General features: G+C 41.8%; 1 protein-coding gene across 1 annotated transcript in view; it reads left to right on the top strand.

Moving 5' to 3' along the window:
* Positions 1 to 23,710, top strand: part of DYNC2H1 (dynein cytoplasmic 2 heavy chain 1) — a 427,915-nt gene that overhangs the window by 392,113 nt on the left and 12,092 nt on the right. Inside the window, exons 86-87 of the mRNA XM_019530264.1 lie at positions 4,644 to 4,753; positions 5,801 to 5,882. Of these exons, the coding sequence (XP_019385809.1) occupies positions 4,644 to 4,753; positions 5,801 to 5,882 (192 nt within the window). The remainder of the gene's footprint in view (positions 1 to 4,643; positions 4,754 to 5,800; positions 5,883 to 23,710) is intronic.

The raw sequence follows: 23,710 nt of genomic DNA, 5'->3' as shown, positions 1-23,710 counted from the left end.
GTGTGATTGCTCTGGTGGAAAAGCATTTTTGAAAAGGGAAGTTATGCATCATTCCATAATGATGATCAGGCTCTGGATTCACCTAATCTCTGAAATTTTGTTGTAACACTAAATATTATCTGTGCTTTAAATAGAACTCTCACATACCCCATTTAAAGATGCATCACTTCATTCTTGCCTGGGTTCAGCTACAGCCAGCTACTTTTGATTCAAATGCTGATCTCTCATAGACATTAGGACATTTAATAGTGTTAGTAAATATATTTATTAGTAGTCAGTGAGATGTATAATTGAGCATCATCAATAAAGCATTGACAGTTGAGCCAATAATATCTCACTGTCTCTATGATTTCCTTCCTGAGAAGGATAATGTAAAAATGAATATAAAAAAGTCATGTACATGTGTTGCTTAAGAGATATTTTTATTACTTTTTTGTGATATTTTCCTACCTTTGCATTTTACATTAAATCTGAATAAAACATTTAAATAAATGCTTTATTATTTAAAAGTATTGAAACACGGGATAAGGATTTCCTTAATCCATACTGATACAAGTAGTAATTTCAACTTTACTCTTATGACCTAATGAAAACTTTGTGGTATAGCAAATTTTGTAACATTACCTAATTAGATTAATTCATGTATTAATGAAATGAATTCTGGTTGTCATCCATATTTGCCTTCTAAATTAGAGTGAACTAATGAATCTTTATTCCTGACATTTTTTCTTGTTAACAGTTAAATTAAAAGTTTATTTGAAACTTGTAATAAATGAATGTATTTAATTAAAATCAAAACAATTGTGTGGCTGGTTGTATTACACTAAATTTACTAAAGTGTTTCCTTTTAATATGGATCCACAATTATTGCTGCACAATAAAAGGGATAGTTGTTATTTAGAGTCATTAATAGAATTGTGTAGACAAGGACAATCAACTGTATATGTTTAGCTAATGAAAATGGAAAGCAAAAACTAACTTAGTAATGATTGTTTGGGTAAAGGCTCATAATCTACGTTGTGACAGATTTAAAGGTCAGTGATCAAATGTTTTTGATAAAAACATGACAGATTTTTTTGGCACTGACAAAAAATTATAATTAATTGAATGAATTTTAGGTGATTGTCTAAGCTAATTTTATGGAAACAGTTAAAAGGAATTGGTACAGTGGGCTTTTTCAACAAAATGTGGGTTTTTGCAAGGTACCCTCTGTAATTATTAAATCTGTATAACTTCCCAGTTCTTCATTTCTTAGAATCTGAATAGATTCATATCTTTATATTTAATAGATGGTACTTATCAAGAAGTGCAACTTGTCATCCTCTCTATATGATAATAGTGTATAGAATTTCAGGTTGCCCAGAATTTTGATGTAGAGTTAGACATTTACCTTTCTGTGCACAAATGTATGAGTTGTGAAGACTTACAGAGATAAGATGGATGTAGTTAGCCATGTTAGTCTGAAGTCAGGCAGAAGGCAGGGTAGATTTGCATAAGTATGCATTAACTTTTGTAAGAATTAGCATGCTTCATCAGATGCTATGAAGGAACTGCAAGAAGCAGAGCTTCTAACTAGAAAGCAGTGATAAGAATAAAAGGGCAGGGAAGGGAGGAGAAAAAAGGAAACAGCACTGCTTGAAAAGGCAAGGTAGGTAGAAGAGAGAAAAGCAAAACAGTTAACCACTGAGGGATATGAGAGTTATAAAAGCTAATCCAGGTAATGGGATAAGAATCTATAGTCTGGGTTTAGGCAATACTTTACACAGTCCAGTCTGTGAAAAAATTCTTGTTCCATAGTATCTCATTCAAGAGTCCTCATAGGTAGAAAATAAACTTCATTATACACAGGGAGATAGAGGCTGGAAGTGTATTCCCCTGGGAATATGTGAGTCCTTTTGTGAGTGTGTTGCTCTGTGATGTGCAGATTAGGTTGTCTTTTTCATTTTCTACCTAGGAGGACTTTTACAATCTTTCTCCTCAGCCTGATGAAGGGCGTGTGTGCCCAAAAGCTTGCAAAGAAAGGATTTTTTTTGTTAGTATTTAGTTGGTCAGATAAAGGATACTGCCTCTGAACCAAGAGCTTTGTGTATGTCTCGTATGAAATCCTGCACTTTCTGGATTTCAACGTATATGTGAGAGTGGGAGTCACAGTTCAGAATTCCCTCCCAGACTTAAGAGCCTAAGAGGTCCCTGGTAGGTACAAATAGCTGATTCACCCTTGTCCTTTAGATTCAACTTTCAGAGGAAGTAGTGCTGTTGTCCATTTTTATGTAAATACTCTAGGGGTTAAAACACTTGCCCTGGATGTGCGCTATGTAAGTTCTGTGTCTGACTCACCTGGAGGAGTTTCAAGTCTGCCTGGCTTTTATCTACTGAGCTTCCTTCATTTTATTTTTAAATATATTTTCTGGATATGAGCAAGGGCCTTGCACACTTTCAGTGACCAATTAAAGTGGAAGTAAGATGTCAAATAGATGTTGGCCTAAAGATGTTAAAAGAATAATTAACAATCCTTGCTTTTTAGTACTGAAGACACCATTTTTAATGAGAGAGAGGGAGAGTAGGAGGCATGTCAGCAGTTATATGTAATTAATAATGAAAAATACTGTTACAAAGATTGAAAAGTCAGACACATGGGCTGCTTCATATTCCCTAATTGTGAAGAATATGTGCGAGTGGGAAGCTGAGATCTTGCAGCTTAAAAACACAGGGCTCATTTCTGCAGTTAAGACTAGGGTGAGATCAGTGTACATTTCATGAGTACAACTGAGGCCAGGCTTCTCTCCCCTGTATTTTTGAAACCAGTCACTTACTGAGAGTAAACAAAACAGAATGGATTTGTAGGCATAATTATGTGAATGTGTGTTTCAGACAAACACAGCCTAAAAAAACTGTGCAACACCTTATTAGCTGTAGTCACAGCAATAGAGTATTGTTGAACCAAATGGGTTTTGGAGTACATATGATAAAAATAAGTTTACAGTTGTATCATTCTGGAGTTCAAGTATCCTGGAAAAGAGTGGTGAATATTGCATACAGGATTCAGTACCCTTGTGTAGCAGTACCATGCCCCAGGGGCTGCTGTGACACTCCCTAGTGGCCATGTAAGTCCTGCCCCCCACTCCAGCTCCTCAGGGTACCCTGTCTTGCCCTTGCCTGTCATGTCTTGATGGGACTATTCTGATGTTAAGGGAGGCTGCCCCAGGGTCCCAAGTGAGCCCTTCTTCACTTTGGGCATCTGGTACATCTTGTACTTGGCTGACCTCAGTCTTGCCCCTCAGACACTAAGTTATGACCCTTTGATCCTATCAGTACCTTAGGATACCAGTTGCCTTTAGGGGCTATATATATTGCCTCCATCCTCCCCTATAGCCATGCCCACATCTCTCAGATGTTACTCGATGTCTATTTGGAGGAGGTCTTCTGGCCCCAATGCAGCTTTTGGCCTTTGGACCCCAAACCTTTGTTTTTGGCCCTTTTATTCTGGGTTCTCAGTTCAGGGCCCCTGGGGGCCAAAGGCCTCACTTTGGCTTCTGGTCCCCAGGCCCATCTTACACGTGCATGCCCTGGGCCCCTGGCCCCTATCTCGTGGCCTGGGCTCCCAACCCCAGTCAAAGTTTAACACAAACACTGCAGCAGTCAGCTGCTGTCCTCTCTTAAAGTGACAGAGGACCTTGCCCCCTGCTACATTTTATTATATGCCAATCGGGGAAAAGCCATTTTTAGTTACTAGACGTACTATAACTAGACTAGATTGAAATGATGTAATACGAATAAACCTGTGATCTAGACAAGGGGGGGGGTTGGAAATCCAATGGGGTCTTCTCCATTATCGTCTCACTCCAACTATGTAATATCTACAGAAGAAATGATAATAAAATATACTTGAAAGAATTCACTAATTTGTTCACACTAAGTAAAGGTCCAGCAGTACCGCCATTAATATTTTCATGTGACACTTCACCATATGACAACAGTTTAATAGTTTTGGTAGTGATGAAGTAATGGTGTAGCTGTGACAGTTCAGGGAAATGAGAGAGGCAAGAGCTTTTACATGTGATATCTTTTATTGCACCAGTTGGGATAAACTTAGACAAACTTTTGCATATAACAGTATCTTTCCTTTGGTCTGGGATTATAGTACCCAAAAAACTTGTCTAAGTCTATCCCAACCATGCACTTGGTCCAGTAAGATATCGCCCACAAAAGATATCGCCCACAAAAATCCTTGACTCTATTGAATAGTTTTAGAAAATTCAGTTTCATAAAAGTGTAGTAGAAATGCTGGAGAACATACTTGAAAAGTCAGCATTGGTGTGGAAGGAGTTGAATTCTTAAACTAAGTTTCACTGTATAACTCATGAAGGTTTTTTAGCATATTTGAAAGAGGTTAGTCTTGTGCACTTATAAAAATAAAATACTGTGTTAAATATGTTAAATGCAGCTTGGTCCTACTTATTTTTGGTTGTCATTACAAAATAAGAATAAATATTCCTCTTTAAGATCATGGTATATGATGGTTAGTCCTTTTGGCGTTAGCAACCAAAGCCAAAATCTGTGCATTAATGCAAACTTCTAGAATATCAAGCAATAAGTGACTGAATTAATTGTTCTCATTAATATGCAATACAATTCTCTTTCAGAATTGGGTAGATAAGGCAGAAAAACAGACACTTCTGTCAGACACATTGGACCTCTCAGAGCTCTTCCATCCTGATACATTTCTTAATGCTTTACGCCAAGAGACTGCAAGGTAGGTACAATGCAGCCATCTATTTATGTATATTTGAGTGCAATTCTCCTTTGCATTTACATTCTAACACTGTATCTTTATTGTCCAGATTAGGTAAAAAAAGGGTCATTAGCTTCATTTTTATTATTATTATTTTACTGTGATAAAATAGCAGAGTTGCCAACTGTCCATAAACTTACAGACCATACATAAATAAAAAGTCCATAAAGTTTGTAAAAAATGGAGCTATCCTAAGAAACCATGAACTTGTTTGAAGATTTGGATGTAAATGTTGAAGAAGAGACAAAGGAGAGCAGCACCAGCTTCTGTCTGAGTGAGAATGCAGCTCAGCACCCTAAGGAAACTCTCCCTCAGGGCTTTGTGGCCCATGGGAACCTCCATAGCCTCCTTCCTACCCCAGGGCCTCTTTCTGCCACTGCATCCTGGCCATCACCTTCCTATTATGGCTGTTCCCCTCAAAGATAACAGGTCTGTACACTTCTTGGAAGGCACTGGGTGGGACTGGGAGGGGGTCAGTTCAGCCAGGATGGAGCTGGAGGAGCAGAAGAGAAAAAAAGCAGCAGGAAGGGATCCATGTTAGGACAGGAGGAGCAGAGCCCAAGTGCTTTAAGATTTGAATGGTGGGCAGCACAGTGAGGTCTGTATGTGGGGGTAAGTGGGGAAACTCTGAAGTGGGAGCAGCACTGTGTAAAACCAATCGCTGCAGTCAAGTAATACAGTGTTAAAAGTTGTTAAACCCCTGAATTTGAATGTGTGCTCTCCTGGGTATGGCAGAAGGGTTATATTATTTATATTATGAAAAATATATGTTAGTAAAAAAGTTTGGTTGTCAGTAAAATGTTTGCAGCTCTCAGTAAAAAAAACAAATTCTTAGTTTAGCAACCCCATAAAATAGTGAAACTATTTTTGCAACAGTGCTGAAAAAATGTTTATTTTTGTAAATATGAATTCAATTCTTAATTTGTGTTAATTCATTCCTGGTTTTTTATTTGAATTTTTTATTGTTATATCTCTATAACATTGAGTGTACATCTGTTTTGCTTTTAGGGTAATGGGCTTCTCAATGGACAGCCTTAAATTTACAGCATCTTGGAAAGGTCGAATCCAAGAAGCAAAACTTCAGGTTAAGGTACTGTATTCATTCAAGTTGCTATCTGAATTGCTGGAATTTGTATGCAAATGCAAATAATATTTTAATTATGAAGAAGTATGTCCATTATTCTATCCTGTATGCAGAAAAACATAATATAAATATGGATGTCACACAAGTCTTACTCTAATGGCTTGCAAAGGCAATCATAGTCCACTGCCAGGTGGCCTTTTCAGAGGAGTTCACTGTCACGTAAAGTACCATATGTCATCATGTCTCAGCCAGAAACATATACTGTAGAATATTATGTATTTCTACATACAGGATAGGATAAGGGACAGTTTTTACTTCTTCATAGTTAAAATCTTCCTCTAATTTTTTCTTCTTCTGTTCATTTCCTCTGTCCTTTAAAACAAACAAACAATTGTTCCTGTCTGCTAATCTCTATTGGTTGTCCAGACAATAAAACTATTCTGGCACAAAGAAAGTTTAAGGATCGATTAACATATGTAATCTTAGCATCTGAACAAGGATTTCCTCTTTTAGTAAAACTTCCTCTAATAAGCAAAACTGCATATAAAGCAATTGCTAAGTGTTTGCACTGGAATATATGATACAGTTATGCAGGTTAGCAAGAAGTTATGCAAGTCTAATATTTTTTGGCAAGTTGAAAATGTTTTGGAAACATTGAACTTTTTGGCATGGAGTATTCTTTACTTATACCAGCAAATATTGATACCTATGACTGCATGCAGACCCTTAAAAAAATAAAAAAAGGCACTTTAACGGAAGCAGCAACGCACACTACTTTGACCTGGCTCTACATTTAGAGCTCATACACACTGTGCAGTGTCTGTATAGATTGGGCGCTTTTATCTAATAGCTGAGTCAATCAGCTATTAGATTAAAGCACAAAATAAGCCTCACTAAAGCGCCTGATCTATACAGACATCAGGCAAGCTGGGTCCAACTAATGCACTGCCTCTTCTGGGCATGTGCTGGCTCAGCATGGGAGCATATGGAGTTTAAAGTTAAAACACCACTTTTTGGGGGGGGGGGTTTAATGTCTGCAAGCAGCCTGTGTTTCCAAATGCAGAAATCCCACAACTGCTCTTGAAAATGGGTGTTTTCATAGAAGGTTTAGAGGTTCCTTTAAATGTTGACTCTGTATTTAAAGACTTAGTTAAAAAAATCTCTCTAAAGAAATTGTTTTTATATTTAGAACTTGTAGAAAAATACTAAACCAAAAGTGTGAGACAGTGAAATCCCATATTAATATATAAAAATGCAACGTGTAAGTTTAGTCAACCCACCATGTTTACTTTGTCTTAGAATGGCAACTGCTAAAATAAGAGTAACTTAACTTTTGTGATTCAAGTCTCAAGCATACAGTCATATAAATCACAGAATATTAAAGTTGGAAGAGACCTCAAGAGATCATCTAATCCAACCCCTTCTTAGAGCAGGACTTTCCCCAAATAGATCATCTGAGCCAAAGCTTTGTCTATCTGAGTCCTAAAAACCACCAAGGATGGAGATTCTACAACCTCTCTGGGTAACCTATTTCAGTGCTTTACTACCGTCCTAGTGAGAATTTGTTTTTCCTAATATCTAACTTAAACTTCCCTTACCTCAACTTGAGACCAGTGCTCCTTGTTCTGTCATCTGTCACCACTGAGAACAGTCTAGATTCATCCTATTTTGCAACCACCCTTCAAGTTGAAGTCTGTTATTAAATCACCTCTCAGTCTTCTCTTCTCCAAATTAAATAAGCCCAGTTTCCTTGGCCTGTCCTCAGAAGTCCTGTTCCCTAGCCCCCTTGTCCTCCTCAGGACACTATCCAATTTGTCTACACAAAACTGGACACAGTACTCCAGATGTAGCCTCGTCAGTGCCAAATAGAGGGAAATAATCACTTCCCTTGATCTGCTGGTAATATTCTGACTAAGGCAGCTCAGTATAGCATTTGCCTTCTTCACAATAAGGGCACACTGTTGGCTCATAGTCATCTTATTGTCCACTGTAACCCCAACATCCTCTGGAGCTGTTGCGTAGCTGTTTAGTCTGCAGCCTGTATTGGTGAGTGAAATTGCAAAGTCCTGCACTTAGGCTGGAAGACTTCTCCTTATTGAAGTTCAGGAGATTTCTTTTTGTCCAATCCTCCAGTTTGTTGAGGTCTCTCTGAATCCTAGTCCTACCCTCCAGCGTATCTACTACTCCCCCCACCTTGGTGTCATCTGCAGACTCGCTGAGCGTGCACTCTATCCCATCTTCCAGATTGTTGATGAAGATATTGAACAAGATAGGCTTCAGGACCAGCCCCCCTGGGGCACTCCACTTGATACCAGCTGACAACTAGACATTGAGCCATTGATTGCTATCCATTCAGCCTGACAATTCAGCCAGTTTTCTATCCTCCTTACAGTCTATTCATTCAACCTGTACTTTCTTATCTTGCTTGCAAGAATGTTTTGGGAGACTGTAGCAAAAGCCTTGCTAAAGTCAAGGTATGTTATGTCCACTGCTCTCCCCACAACCACAAAACTAGTCATCTCATCATAGAAAGCAGTCAGGTTGGTCAGGCATGACTTGCCCTTGGTCAGTCCGTGCTGACTGTTCCCAATCACCTTGTTCTCCAATTGCTTAGAAATGGATATCTTGAGGATCTGCTCCATGATTTTTCCAGGGACTGAAGTGAGGCTGGCTGGTCTAGTTCCCTAGATCATCCTTCTTCCCTTTCTTAAAGATGGGCACTGTATTTGCCCTTTTGCAGCTGTCCAGGACCTCTCCCAATTGCCACAAGTTTTCAAAGATAATGGCTAGAAGCTCTGCAGTCACATTAGCCAACTCCCTCAGCAGCCTCAGGTGCATCACATCTGCCCCATGGACTTATACACATCCAGCTCTTTTAAATAATTCCTAACCTGTTCTTTTGCCACTGTTGGCTGCTCAACTCCTCCCTGAACTGTCTGCCTGGTACAAGAGTCTGGGATCTGACCTTGCCTGTGAAGACAGGTAAAAAAAGGCATTGAGCACTTCAGCTTTTTCCACATCATGTGTCACTAGGTTACCTCCCCCATTCAGTAAGGAACCCACACTTCCCCAGATCAGTGTTTACTATGGAGTTGATCCTAACTATCTGGAGTGTTACTCCAAAAGTTACGTTCACTTAAATTAATGGAAATGTTAATTAATATAGAAGTTCTCTGAATCAGGGTGTGACGGGGTGGGAAGAGACTGCATGAGTAGCGGCCTGCAGGTGTGTCAGGGGACAATCAGAGAGTCACCTAATGAGGAGGCTGAGCTTGAAGCATATAAGCCCAGGGCCTGAGCTGGTCAGGCAGTCTAGCCATGAGAGCCATGGAGAGAGAAACTTGTGGGCAACAGGGCTGCAGCATGGCTCCTGGGTAACATCTGGGCTGGGGGTAGGCAACTCTGGTGGTTTGTGAAGGAGATCAGGGGCAGGCAAGGAGGGTCCTAGCTAGCCTTAAAGGGAGAGAGGGGCCAGAGAGCCCAGAGATTTATATTTCAGGAGTGAGCAGGTGTCAGCAGGGCCAGAGAGGCCAGAGGTCTGTAGTAATGTTGGTTTTCCTACAATTTAAGAGAGAAAAATAATGAAATAAAAAGAAAAAAAGATATGTTATGTTTATTTTGAAAGACACATATGGACATTCAGATAAATGCATCATGCATTCCTTTCAAATGGATGAACGCATAAGTGGGTTTCCAACCATCAAAATAATGAAGTTGTAGGACAGCCTTTCAAAAGGACGTGGAGGGGTAGGGAGACAAAAAACTGGTATGTCAGAACTTGATTAATTTGTGAATGAGATTATAGAACATAACTGGTGGGCATATAAGGGGATGTATTTGCCCCAATGTCCTTTGCAGTCCTACAATCTACATTATTATGGATCATATTTAATTTTGATAGATAAAACTAGCAAAAGAAAAAAAGCAAAAACTGAAATTGATCAAAACACTGATAAATTCTTGATTAGCATAAACCTGATTGAACATAAAAGGACCAGATCCTACTCAGCTACTAATATGCTTCCTCTTAGGTGCTGCAACACCTTAAATTTATGGGGCTTCTTCTCCAATACCGCAAGTCTGATTCCTTTCAAAAGTACTAAATAAAACCACACACAAATTTTGGGCCTAGGAGAAAAATCCTGAACAGAACTGCAGAAACTCAAATTTATAAAAACTACTTTAAAAACTGTGAAAAATATAATGAAAGGATGTGCCTTTTTAATTCAGGGTTTCATAAGTGTAACAGGATTAACACCATTGTTTTATTCCTGGGTGTATAATAAATAATTTCAGGTAGACATTCAACTGTGGTGGGTCTGGTTTCATCTTTGGAGGATATATTTTTATGGCAACATTCATGACTAAGTGTATTTAAACCTATAATTATTTGTTAAGTGAAAATGATATGTGAAAATTTGTGAGGTAATTCTGTGCAGAAGTCAGTTAGGAGGCAGTGACAGTGTGACAGATCACCTTTGGGTGCCTGTCACTTTAAGGGCCAGAGCAGGCATCAGGGCAGCTGGAAGGTGTATGCCAGAATAATGAGTCAGTCACATGACCACAGGAGGTCCCTGGGATTGAAGGAGGGGGCGGAGCAGCCTCCATTCTAGATCCAGGCTCTCAGGGATAAGGCAGCAGTCTGCTGCTGGCAGCTGGGATGACACCACCTGGCTGAGTGATTGCTCAGCAACACCTTGGACTTGTAGGTGAGAGCATGAGCTATGGGGATGGTAGGTGGCTCCTGGTCCTGGGTATGACCAAAAGCTGTACACTGCTGAGGAAGGATGGCCTGGTGGGACTACCTGTGGCAGGGTGGCTCCCCAGAAATGCCAGGCCAGTTGCCTCCCCAGGGCAGGTAGAGGTGCCTTAAAACCCCAGCCCCGACTACCCAGTGGGTTACAGGGCAGACAGTGGGGCCAGGCACACCTACTGTGAGGCAACTGAGTGCAGGGGATGTAAGATCCCAAAGGTAGTAGGGCCAGGCACACCTATCGAGAGGCACCTGAGCCCAGGGGCTGTAAGACCACAAGGGCCCAGCATAGGGGACAGAGTATTGGCTGCAGTGAGAAGGTGGTGGTGAAGAGTAGGGTTGCAAGGGGCTCCCTGAAGGGCTGCACAAGAGTGGTTGAGTGTGGAAGCCCCAGTGAGGGTAGTGAATAGCTGCCCTAGTGAGAGGGCAGAGGCATAGCGCCAGTCAGGGGGTGGAAAAGAGTTAGAGGCCAAAGGCAGAGCTGAGCTTTAGTGAGAAGGCATGCAGTGCACAACTGAGAATACCTGGGCAAACAGAGCCAAAGGCCAAGGGCAGCCCATAAGGGGTCAGGAGAGTCATAGTGGGTAGTTTTGTGATCAGTGTTGTGGCACTGTGATGGCAAGACCCAGGGGGGAGTGAGAGTCCCAGTGAGACCCTGGAGCATGGGTCACGGTGAGGCACTGTGTCCTAGGTGTGACAGGGGCAAGCTTTCATGCCTGGTATAAGTGCTAGCCTGCCTCCTGTGTATGAACCAACCACCCACCTCACTCTTCTGCCACGCCTTGATATTTCATAGATTTCATAGACTTCATAGACATCAGGGCTGGAAGGGACCTCGGGAGATCATCGAGTCCAGCCCCCTGCCCAAAGGGCAGGAAGTCAGCTGGGGTCATAGGATCCCAGCAAGATAAGCATCCAATTTACTCTTGAAGGTGTTCAATGTAGGTGCATGAACCACCTCCGCTGGCAGACTGTTCCAGACCTTGGGGGCTCAGACAGTAAAGAAATTCTTCCTTATGTCCAGCCTGAAACGGTCTTGCAGGAGTTTGTGACCATTCGACCTAGTCATCCCTTGGGGCGCTCTGGTGAACAAACACTTCCCCAATTCCTGGTGGTCACCCCTGATAAACTTATAGGTGGCCATCAGATCACCCCTGAGCCTATGCTTTTCCAGGCTACAGAGTCCCATGTCTCTCAGCCTATCATTGTAAGATCTGTTTTCCTGACCTCTGATCATGAATATACTAGTATTGATGTGTTAATTAGGTGGCAGGCTGCCCATTTTGAACACCGAAGTTTGGGGAGGTATCCGCAGCTATGTTCCATCCCTACACCATGGCCCAAGCCTCGCAGATGGCATCCCAGGCAGCGAAACTCAGCTGTTCCTTTCACCCATTAGCTGTCCTCTCTGGGACCTTTGGCTCCCATTAGGCCTTGGCCTTGTCTCAGACCAGTCAGGATCCTTAGCTTCTTTGCTTTGTGGGCATCCCTCGCAGTGAGCCCCTGGCTCTTTTGACCCTTCTCTGGGTGCAGGCTCCAGCATGGACCTGTTGGGTCCCTCAGGTCAGGTCTAAACTGCGTGCCTGCTCAGGGATTGGGGGTTCCCCATTCCTGGCTCAGGTGCTTCACAAAGAGTGCCTGGGCCCATGGTAATCACTCACCCCAGCAGGCTCAGGCGCTTCAGAAAGCTTACCTGTCTTTCCCTGCATTAAATAACCCACCCAAAGGTGGGGGCTGAGGTTAAGGCACCCCAACCCACCTTACACCAGGGAAGTGATCACTCCTGGCATTACATGGGGACTGCCGCACCACCAGCAGCCCCACCAGGCCTTCCTGCCCCGGCAGGGGACAGGTTTAGGTCATGCTCTGGACCAATGAGACCTCCAAGCCATCCCCATAGCCTCACCCTTACCTCCTAGGTGTTCCTGACAGAGTTCATCAGAGAGATGTCTCTCCTCTGCTGGCTGATCATGAACTGCCCTCAGCTCAGGGAGCTGGGCCTTAAAATGACCACCCTCATCAGGCACCTGCCCCTCCCTCGCCCAGTCCTTAAAGTGTCAGGCATGACCAGTGTTTTGCCACACTGTGGAAGACATGAGACAAAGCAAGGGAAGATAGGAACTGTGTGTAAACCCCTTGGCCTCGGGGCATTAAAATGGGCAGTCTCTCACTTATTACATCAGGTTGATCCCAACAAGTTGTGGCAGGACAAGACAGACTGCCCTAGACAGCAGGCAGTTGGTATGGTGACCAGCCATGAGTAGGCTCCTTCATCACAGTTAGCAATCACTTCTCTTTTCTATGTGCAAAAGGATGAGATACGTTCTCAGTAGATTGCTGCCATTGCTACACAATAATTAATGTTATTTTTCAAGAGAAAATCAAAGGTAAAAACTAAGTTTCATTTAGGAGCAAATTCTGTGTCCAGCATATACTTCAAGTAATTGAGCTATATGTTGGGGAGTTCTATCTACTAAGTACATCCTACTACGGCAGTAGTAGCCTCCATAGGCTACTGTGAGAGGGAGCGGAAATATCCACATCAGTAAGAAGACATATCTGCTGGTTTTATTTGGTGGAGAATCCACCAAGACTCACACCCATACCGTGGGCAGCATCTCAAGGATTACCACTGACATACAGAGAGTGGCCTCCACTATTCCATGGTATGTAGAGCACAAAAAATAATATTTCCCCTCCCCTTAATACCTCATTAATTCTTCTGCCTTCTGTACCCATTCAGGGATGTGGAGGCAGTGTTAGGCCAATAATGTTAAATGTATAGCATGCTATCTACTTAACATGCACACCAATTAAAATATATTGCAAATCGCTGGTCAAGAATATTTTCTATTGTATACATATTCTCTGGATTATACAGAAAATGAATCATTTGAATAACATGAATTCTAATACAGCTAAATTAATTTCCACGCCAGTAGAAACCAAGAATGCAGAACAAATTTGTAGAATGGACAAATACAGTTTCAGAACAATGATTCCTAAATGTCCATAGAGATAAGGGTATATAAGCAACTAGACATCTACTTGCACTGCATTGGGGTGGCTAAAAGAGAAAATGAGGGCCTTGAATGTAGAACTGTAAGTGGTATTATTTACTACTGCTTATGGCAGGGCTGTCCATACTTTAGAATGGCTGGGAACCACATGCCATGTAGGCTGCAAGTCTCATGGGCCACAGTCTCTGCTGGCCTCTTGTTGACCCACACTGCATGGACTCCTCCTCACTATGTGGCGTACCTCCCACCCCATGCCATGTGCTGGCTCCAGGCCACCAGAACTACAGGCTTCCTGGGCCCCATGGGCCATGCTACCCCATGCAGCCTCGAGGGGAATGGGCAGGAAGCAGAAGCTGAAGAAAGGAGGAAGAGCCAGGAAACCCTGATGTCAGAGGTAACCGGAGTCCTGGTTTATTACCAAAATTACCACTACAGGAGTACTAAACCCAGTTCTAATATTCAAATTAAAAAAATGTGTTAACAAATTTAGAATACAGATATAAAAATGATTCTGAGTTTAGAAAGCCTGGCTTATAATGAAATACTAAAATAAGCATTAAACAACTAATTAAATAGTGAGAAAGTAATAACTTGATCAAGTTCTACAACTACTTACATTATTTCTGAAAGGAGGAAGTGTAATAGGCTCTACCACTGATATGGCTCTGGCACCCTCTGGTGATCAACTGAATCTGTTTTGTACTCCAGTCCCCCCCACCTCCCTCCCACCATGGGTACTGCTCTATCATTGTCTGCCATGCCTTGATGGTGCTTAAGATTTTGGGGAGGCTGCCTTCAGGCTACCAACATGAGAAACAAGGTGCCTCACTCCATCCTGCTTATCACTGAGCCATCTTGGTCTAGCCCATTTTTACTGAGAAATGATTCCTGGCATGGTGGCTTGCTTCTACGTTAGTCCACAGGGCCTGTGCCTGACCTATACTCAGGTTTACAGGCCTCAGTTTGCCCTCCAGTTAATGCACTCAGGGCTGGACAGCCTGCCAATTAATCCACCATGCAGGGCTAATGCCTCCTTTCCTTGTAAGGGTCTTGTTACACATGAATTTTAAGTGGCTTCTGCAGCTCATAACGCATTAAGACACACATTAACACCTGAAACTAGTTTTAAGTACTTTTAAGGCAGCTTAAAGTCACACCACTCCAACTTAGGTTTCTCTCTCATCTGTGTTTCCCATTCTATCTAGGCTACATATTAGTATAAGCACTTCCCCCACCACTGCCCTAGATCAGGCCCACTGTGCTCCCCCACGCCCACCCTAGCACCCTAGATCCCCACTTACTGCCCACCCCCCCACCTCTCCTGCTTACTTGTATCTTCCTGTGCTGTCTTTCCCATGGAGCAGGCAAGGAAGGGTTAACCAACCTGCTCAGCTGTGCTGTTGCTGTTTTCTGGGCTGGACTGAGCCTAGAGAAGACCAGCAGCAGTGGTGCGGAGGTCGGGAAGGTTAACCCTTCCCTGCCGGCTCCCCTGGGAAAGACAGCACAGGTATCCACAAGTAAGCAGGGAAAGGGTTTGAGGGGAGGAGCTGAGCCTAGGTGCAGGGAAGGAGCCCCAAGGGGTGGGGGAGAAGCCCAGAATGGGAAGGGAAGGATTCTTACCTTTCAGTCTTCAAGGCCCCAGCTGGTCTGAATGTGTGACTGCTCCAAACTCCAGTTAGCACTAACACCAATCAACATTTGAACAGCTCACATTATAAGGTGTAGCAATGCCATAAGAAGCCCAGCATCCTTTACTGGGTGCTTATAATCATCTATCAACATGACTAAAACACAGCTTTCTTCACTAAGTGGGCCTTAGAAGTTGTAAAAAGCCTCCCTTAACAGCTGCAAAAATCCCAGCACACTTTTGCCAGGCACCTGTAGTGGCCTCCCTGCATCCCATTAGCCACCCCATCCCTTACAATGAAAGGGTAAAATATAAACCATCAGTGAACACAGGTCACCTTTCCTAAAGCTCTCTCCCTTCTATATCACTGGTTACTGCTAGTCCCCTGCCTGAGCTGAGAGAGGCTCAGCCCCCTGTAGGCTACTCACTATACTATGTCTCTTTCTCTCTCTTTCTGACACACCCTATACAAGCTACCCATCACCAAGAGAACTGGTGACCTTCCTGTGGCCAGGGCTATACAGGGCCCGAGCCACAGGCACCTTTGTCCACCTCTGAGACTGAACTATACTGGCCACATAAGATACATAAGATAAGTGTAAAATATGTCTTGACATCAGCGGTGCATTGTACCAGAGGTGTACATTAAGTTAATAGCCAGTATACTTAGGCATTAGGGCTGTGCGAAGCTTTGGTCACTGATTCGATTTGGAGGAGATTCGACCCAATTTGGCAGCCGAATCTCCTAATCGAAATTGAATCAGGAGACCCATTAATCTCTCCAAATTGAATTGGAAGCCTCTGATTTGATTCAGAGAGGTTCAACAATTTGGCCATAGACACAGCTTTACATGTTTTTCCTACAGACCTTAGGTGCGGTTTGTGATGCTGAGATGGTGGGGCAAATGGAGAGTCCCACAGGAGTGTGGGGAAGAGGGTCCCCCACGTGCTTGGTGGTAGACCCAAAAGTGGACCAGAAGTACTTCTGGGTCTGCACGAGGGGGACCTGCCCCCCAGCTCAGCGACTGGTGCCTCAGCAGTCTAGGGGGGCACCCGGTGTCCCCCACAGGTAGTCACTGAGCCGGTGGGGCCTAGGGGGGTGCACTGGCACCAAGCACATGGAGGGATCCCCCACGCTTCTGTGGGACGCTCCATCTGCCCCACCATCACAGCATTCACAAGCCACGCCTGGTACCTTGAGGTACGTATAAAAAACATATAAAGTGGTGTCTATGGCCAAATCACTGATTCTCTGAATCAGAATTGAATCTTCAGATGTGGATTTGGCTGAATCAAATTAGAACAGTGATCCAAATCAGCTAATTGAATTGCTGTACCCCGAATTGGGCTGAATCTGAATCACATATAGCCCACTTCAGACACCCCGATTAGGCATACTGTTCTGTGTGTTTGCATTCCAAGAATCGCTATAATACATGTGTTATTCTCTTTGTAAATTTCTTATTCAGCTTTAGTCTGTTTCAGTTTCTGTCCAGTCCCACAGTCCCTCATCTCTCAAGTTTTGGTGTATTCATCCCACTTAGTCCAGATATTTTCTTCCAAGTCAACAAGTTCTCTAGGTTATACTGACTGAATCACATGAGATTAATTAGTTTTTTCTTTCTTAGGAAAATACCAATTCATGTAGTTTATCAGACTCTTCAAACACTGGAAAAGTTAGTAATAGAAGTTATAAATACATACAGTTGGGAATTTTTTGATGGAATATTTTTCTGTAAGAAAACACTCATTTATTGAAAGTAATATGTTTTCAGGGGAATATACCACTTTTGATTAAACTTCATGAAATGCTTCTTAGCCTCAGGATGGAATGTTAGATAAAATGTGTATGTTAAAGAGAGAGGTTTGAAGTCCCTGCTCTACTTGATCAAGGACTTCACCTGGGGTCTCCTACATTGTTGAGTAAGAGTGTTAACCATCAGGCTACTGGCTGTTCTATGGTGGGTCTTATTCAGTATGTCCTGTTGCAGCTGTTCCACTTTGTATAAATAGTTAGGTAAATATTTATTTGTTCAAGAAGTTTCAGTGGTTGGGTCACTTACCTGGAATATAGCAAACTTGGGCTCAAGTCCCTCCTCTAGTGAACATTGAATTATTTGTGCAAAATAGAACAGCTCTAACAGGAGGCATTTAAGAAATCCAGGAATGTGGGGGAGCAAAAGAGAGGCTTACATTTTATATCCACACTTCCCAGTTAAGTGGCCTGACCATTGGCTTGGTAAATATTCTGAGATCGCTTTCTTTCCTTTTTGTGCCATCCTCTGGCTCCCCACACCCAGAGCCCCTCCTTAACACCCACACTTTCCCTTAGTCCCATTTTCCCCCCTCCCTATCTACCGTTTCAGCTCCCCCATAGCTCTGGCTCCAGTCCCAGAGGCATGCTTCCCTGTTCTGCAGGCTTTGGGCATTGTCTTTTATTCAATTAAGATCAGTTAACCTAAAGTTACTCAGGAGCCTCAGTTCTTCAGGCCAGGCCCCTGTAGTCTACCTGTTGTAATCCCAGTCTTGGTAACTTTCACTCCCTACACTTCTACTTTCTTACCTTAACCTTTCCCCAGGTATCTCAATACACCAAGCACATACATGCATACATATCACAATACCCAACTTAGGAACTCACTTGTGTATGTGTGTAGGTGGGTGGTATGTGTGTAAATTAGTGAATACACATATATAGATATCCTTGTGTGTGTGTGTGGTATATGAATTAGTAATCCACATATGTGTATTGAATATGCAGGTGTTGGTAACTGGTAACTGATTCTGTCTAAATTTGGTGTGTGTAGTGTCCGTGAACCTAGATTAATTATTTTGAACATGGTTGTATCTGAGTTGCTAGAGTGAGTGTGTGTGTGTATGGCATTGTATGCATGATATACAAATTAGTGATCTGTGTCTAACTTTTGGGGTGTATAGTGTATGTGCCTGAGCTGGTAGTGTGAGTGTGTATGCCTAATAGGGGTGTATGCACCTAATAAGTGTGTACTTAATTGATTTTTAAGTGTGCATGTGCAGTTGTACACCACGCCTTCCTAACAACATAATATTGAGATCCTAAGCATTGGCCTGACCCCTCAGGGCAACAAGCTCTAGTTGATACTAAAATGTGCATAGCTTTAAATCAGACAAATATACTTTGAATTAGTCATTAGGAAACCAAGACAAATTTGGTCCAACTGCATTATCAACCCTGAAATGGATGATTAATTCAACCTAAAGGGATGATTTAAAGTAGTTCTTACCTAGTAGGGTAGAATCAGAATCGATCTACAGATAATTACACCTTCATTAATGGCACGCCATTTTCTTTGACAGAGACTCTGAAAATGATTGTCACCTGACAATCACATGCTTTTTATGCAGATACATTTGTTCTGTTTACTATATGTGCTTATTGGGCTGTTATCTAAAAATTGCTATTTTTGCTCCATTTGATGCAAGAAATCCATTTTCAGTCACTGTGGCATAAAATGTATAAAAAGAAGAAAAGTGGCATTCAAGGAACATTTATACAGTAAATTTAGCTAAAGCTAGATATAAATGCTGAAGAAAAATTATCATAGAAGTGATATATCTAGCTGTACATCTACAATCAAAAAGCATATTGAAGGTCGGCATCCAGAAGCTGTCAGAGATACCATTAAAATGAGATTCTGGGAATTGCTTTTTCACAGTTTGGCTCCATTCTTAAATAAAAGATATGCAAAGCATTTAAGAAAATTGTGCATCCTATGGAATATATGAACATTTGACTACTTTAAATTTGCCAAGATCTATACTGTCTTATGGGAAATGATAGCACTAACAGACCAAAACAATTAAATGGAGAACTTTGAAATGCTTACTTCCCAAGACCTAAAAGATAAAAATACATTTGTCTAAAAGTGATTTTAAAGCCAAGGATTTCAAGGTGCTTTTTATTTGCATTGCAATCTACTCAATCTGTATGGAGCACACATAATTATAACTTGTCTAAGTGAAATGCAAGTGGCATAGAGCAGTAAACCTATTATTAACTCCTCTCCTTGTCCTAGCTCCAAACTGTAGATATGGTATATTTGTATTACTGCTTGTGTTCCAGACCAGTTGTGTGGGGTGTTGAAGTCTCAGCATAGAACACAGTGCATTTATTCAGCAAGATAAAACAGAAAACTTTTCTACACAATTTGGAGAGGGAGAGATACAACATGTTGTATGAATTACTCTGATTCCATTATAATAGGCACAAATAATAACCTTGATAACAGTGAGCCAGAGATCCAGTAAATATATGCATAATGTGGTACCTATGCATATTAGAAGCTTGGTCAAAAGTAGGGGTGTTAAGAGCAGGGCTGAGGAAGCACCCATCCAGGGTAGAGCCTGTGTATATTTGGTTGCAAGACTGAATTGTCTTTTATATAGCAGGCTAACTAACTTATTGTTGGTGAGAGTGGCAATTACTTCTCCACTTTCTTCCCTCCTTGAGTGTCTCAGTTAATTGTGTTTGTTTTTGCAGCTTTCTAAATCTCATTTACAGAGTTTCTGCAAACTGAAAAAGCTATATAACCTTTTAAAATGCATATCTTTATTAGAATGTTTTCTGTGATATATTTTAACTAAAAATTGTATTTGTACTTTTCATTCTGACAATAATCAGATTTAGTGCTGGTACAAATCGGTATTTTCTATTGCAGATATATGTTATACATTGTATGCATAGCACATCTATATATCATTAATATGGATACTATAAAGAAAATTGCAAATACAATACATAAGTTCAATAGATTTACTATGAGAAATATTAACATGGGGTAATGTAAGGACCTAAGGAGTCTACATTCGGCTTGTGCATTCCAGTTTGATGTTATGAATTGTCTATACCTGTCCTATAACAGTCTTTTATTGTGTTCTGCCTCATGCTTCTTGTGCTAAGGAAGCAGGGGACAGGATCCATAGATCTATTTATGAATAGGTCAGTTGTTAAAAGCTATCAGCACCTGAATAAATCTTACCGGGGAGAACAAAAGAGCACCTGACTCCTAGATAAAACTTTTTTTCTCTAAACTCTTCAGGGGACTCTGGATTTCAAGAGAGTGGGCACAGAACAAGAGATCAGTTGTTAGTAGTGCGGTATCTTAAAACTGAAAAGCCTGACAGCCTCTCCTAAGGGAAGCTAAGAGAAAAAAACCACAAGAAGCCTGGATAGGAGAGGGGAACTTAGGGCCATGCTTTCACAAAAAAGGGGTGCAATTGAGGAAGAAAGATGGTACCTAGAGAGGACAGATTTCATGATTAAAAACAAAAACAAACCCACCCCTTGCTACATTGGGATCCTTGACTCCTTCAAGGACTCCAGTGTAAGTCCAGAGAGTGTTGAGAAACAAAGATGTGCATATTTTTCAGTCTGGAGCTTTATTTATTTATTTATTCATTTGGGGTTTTTTTAAATTAATTAATTCATTTATTTATTTATGTGCTCTAACTAAAATTAAGTGATAGGTTTTGGAAACTTTTATAGAACCTAAGCTTGTTTGCTTCTATTAACATGTCCCTGAACGGTAATCTAGATAGCCAACATAGTGAACTTGCAGAAAGGGATTTTTTAAAGCTACTGAAATAGTCTGTGCCAGTCCTGAATGCCAAAAGAGCCTGTGCTTGGGAGATGTGCCAGAGATACCAAGCAGAGGACCAATACAAAAACCTATTCATAACGAGGGAAGTCTGAGGCCAGGTACAGACATTACACTTTTACTGCTAAAAGTGATTCGAAACCAGTCTATGCCTATAACAAAACAGACGTTCAGCACATAAAACTGGTCTATACCAATAACAGAACAGAAGCTTGCCACATGTAGACTGGTTTAAAAATAACAGAATCCAGTCTAATCTTTGCTACCCCTGCCTCCTTCCTCCCACCAAAGAACAAATGTGTGTTCTGTTCACTACTGATCTAAACTATGCTGCTTACAGAAAACCGTGTAACTTACTGATTTCCACCTTGGGCTTTTTGAACGTCTATCCCTAGCCTAAGTGTGAAACCTAAATACGGCAGGAACAGTACTTAAAAGGAGAAGCTCCACCAGGATTGTGACAAGTTCAGAACTCCAATTATATTAATTATTACCAGACTGTAGAAAAACACAGAGAAGTTCTTGTCTGTGAAATGCTCTTTGCCAGTGATGCAGCAATTGTTAGTCATTCAGAAGCAGGACTGCAAAGCCTCATGCATCGCTTTTCCTGTGCTTGTGAAAATTTTTGTCTGACCATTAGCCTGAAGAAAACAGTACTCATGGGTCAACAAGTTGACCACTTTTCTGAAGTAAGAATAAATGGTGAAAGCCTGGAAGTGGCTGAAAAATTCACTTACTTGGATTCCATGGTCTCGCAGAATCTTGGCTTGGAAGCCCAAATTAATGCTTGCTTTGGAAACTTCAAAAGAGAGTTTGGAAAAACAGAGTGCTCACTCTGTTGACAGAAATGTCCATTTACAGTGCTCTCTATTGCACAACAGTAAAATGTGGACTCCTTATGCCAAGGAAGAAAGAAAACTGAATAGTTTCCATCTTTGATGTCTCTGCCATATGCTAGACATAACATAGCATAACAAAATCTCCAACTTTGCTGTCCTGAAACAGACCAAGATATCTTGTGTATTCATGCTCCTGGACAGAGATGCCTCTGTTGGTTAGGACATGTGAACCGTATAAGCAGTGCCTGAATTCCCAAAGATATACTCTATGGTGAGCTGGACACTGGTACATTAGCTTGGACAGCCCAAAGTCCATTTTGTTGATCTCTGCAAGGAAAACTTTTGGGAGCTGTACATTGATGGCCACCACTAGGAATAAATCGCTTTAGACAGCTGCAAGTGGAAAGCCGCCATGAAGCAAGGCCTAGATCACTTTGAGATGGGGAGGGTCAATAATGAGAAGAGGCATCAGAGGCGGAAAGACAAGATGGCACTCAGCATGCCAGCGCAAGCTCAACCAAGCTTATATATCCAACTAGGCTGCTTGTCGTGCATCAGACTCACCCACTCAAGAAGCTGTGGTGGTACCCAATAACCAAAGGCGCAATCTCTGTGATCTCCTAAGACCAATGGATGCCAATGACGATGATCACCAGATACTGGAGATCCTAAGAGTGAATATCAGAGTAACATCAGTTGATATATTTTTTTCTGAAAGAGGAGATCTCTGTTTTTTTGCTTGTACAAACAAACAGTGCAAAACTCTGATATCTCTATACTACATAGCACAGCACCAGTCATGGGTTGGAAAGCCCATATCAGTGTTAGTATGTAATAAAAAATAAAGCTCTTTCTGAAGTATTTTAACCTGGTGAAAGGCTCGAAAGTAAGTGTAGAAAGGAAAAAAGTCCCTAATTGTTTTAAGTTGGATGGGGAGGGGGAAATCAATGAGGTTTTGTTGGTATTTTTTCAGTCTCATAGCACCTTGTAGGGAATAAAATGCTAATGCTTTGGTTGAAATGATGGCTAAAAATGGTATTTAGAGGTTTGCTTTTGGGAATTGGCTTGTAAGTAAAATAGATATTGTATTAGAACAATGGTCCAGGGTGATGGCAAGGGTTAATTTTTTTCCAAAACCCTGTTTGTGGCAAAAGTCTTCTTCAAGGCCTACTGTGTCTTACATAGGCAAGCAGCAAGCAGGCACTCAGGCTGGGAAACCAAAGACATATACCACGCTGGTCCATAACAGAGATAAGGGACTCTGCCACATTGGCTAGGTCACAGTGCCCAGCTGCAATTCCTTGGGTTTTCTGGTTTTGGGGGAACAGGCCAAATAACCAGAAATAACCAAATTAGGATGTATGCACGTGATAGGTTTGTGAAACAAAAGAATATGCTGACAGGACAGAATGTGGACAGTATGACGACCAGAGGGAAACCAATTAACGATGCCCAAAGATGAAGAGTCATCAGAGGAGAAAGAATACAAAAGGAGGGATTTCAGAGCAGTAAAGGATCCCTGAAAGGGGAACCCGAGGCCACCATGGATAGAGGGCACACCACCAGCCCATCTCACCCACTCCACGGGGGGCATGTGGGCCTCAGCCTTTGACCTCCAGGCTGCTGACATCTGACATTCAAGAGAGAACCTCAGAGTGAAGCTCGCATACTGGCCAGATATACCTTGACTCTGTGAACCCTGGGACTGGTAGATATAGAAAAGTTTGCATTATTCTTATCTGTTATCACTGCGTATCAATATAATTTGCCTGTTATCAAATGTAGAGGTCATGATTGGTCTGAGGGTTTGGGTCTGCCAAGGTATCTGGGTCATAAACCTAGTGCCAACAGAGATGACACCAGAAACGTAATATTTCTTCCTGCACATTAATTATTTTGGGGAACAGGCCCAAATCTGTTCTGCAGTTGTTGTTGATACAGTTCTGTGCAGATGGAATA

The sequence above is a fragment of the Crocodylus porosus genome, unplaced genomic scaffold (genome assembly GCF_001723895.1).
Source record: "Crocodylus porosus isolate Cpor-Errol unplaced genomic scaffold, CroPor_comp1, whole genome shotgun sequence".
In the NCBI taxonomy this organism is placed as follows: domain Eukaryota; kingdom Metazoa; phylum Chordata; order Crocodylia; family Crocodylidae; genus Crocodylus; species Crocodylus porosus.
This window is presented reverse-complemented; position numbering and strand designations above follow the sequence as displayed.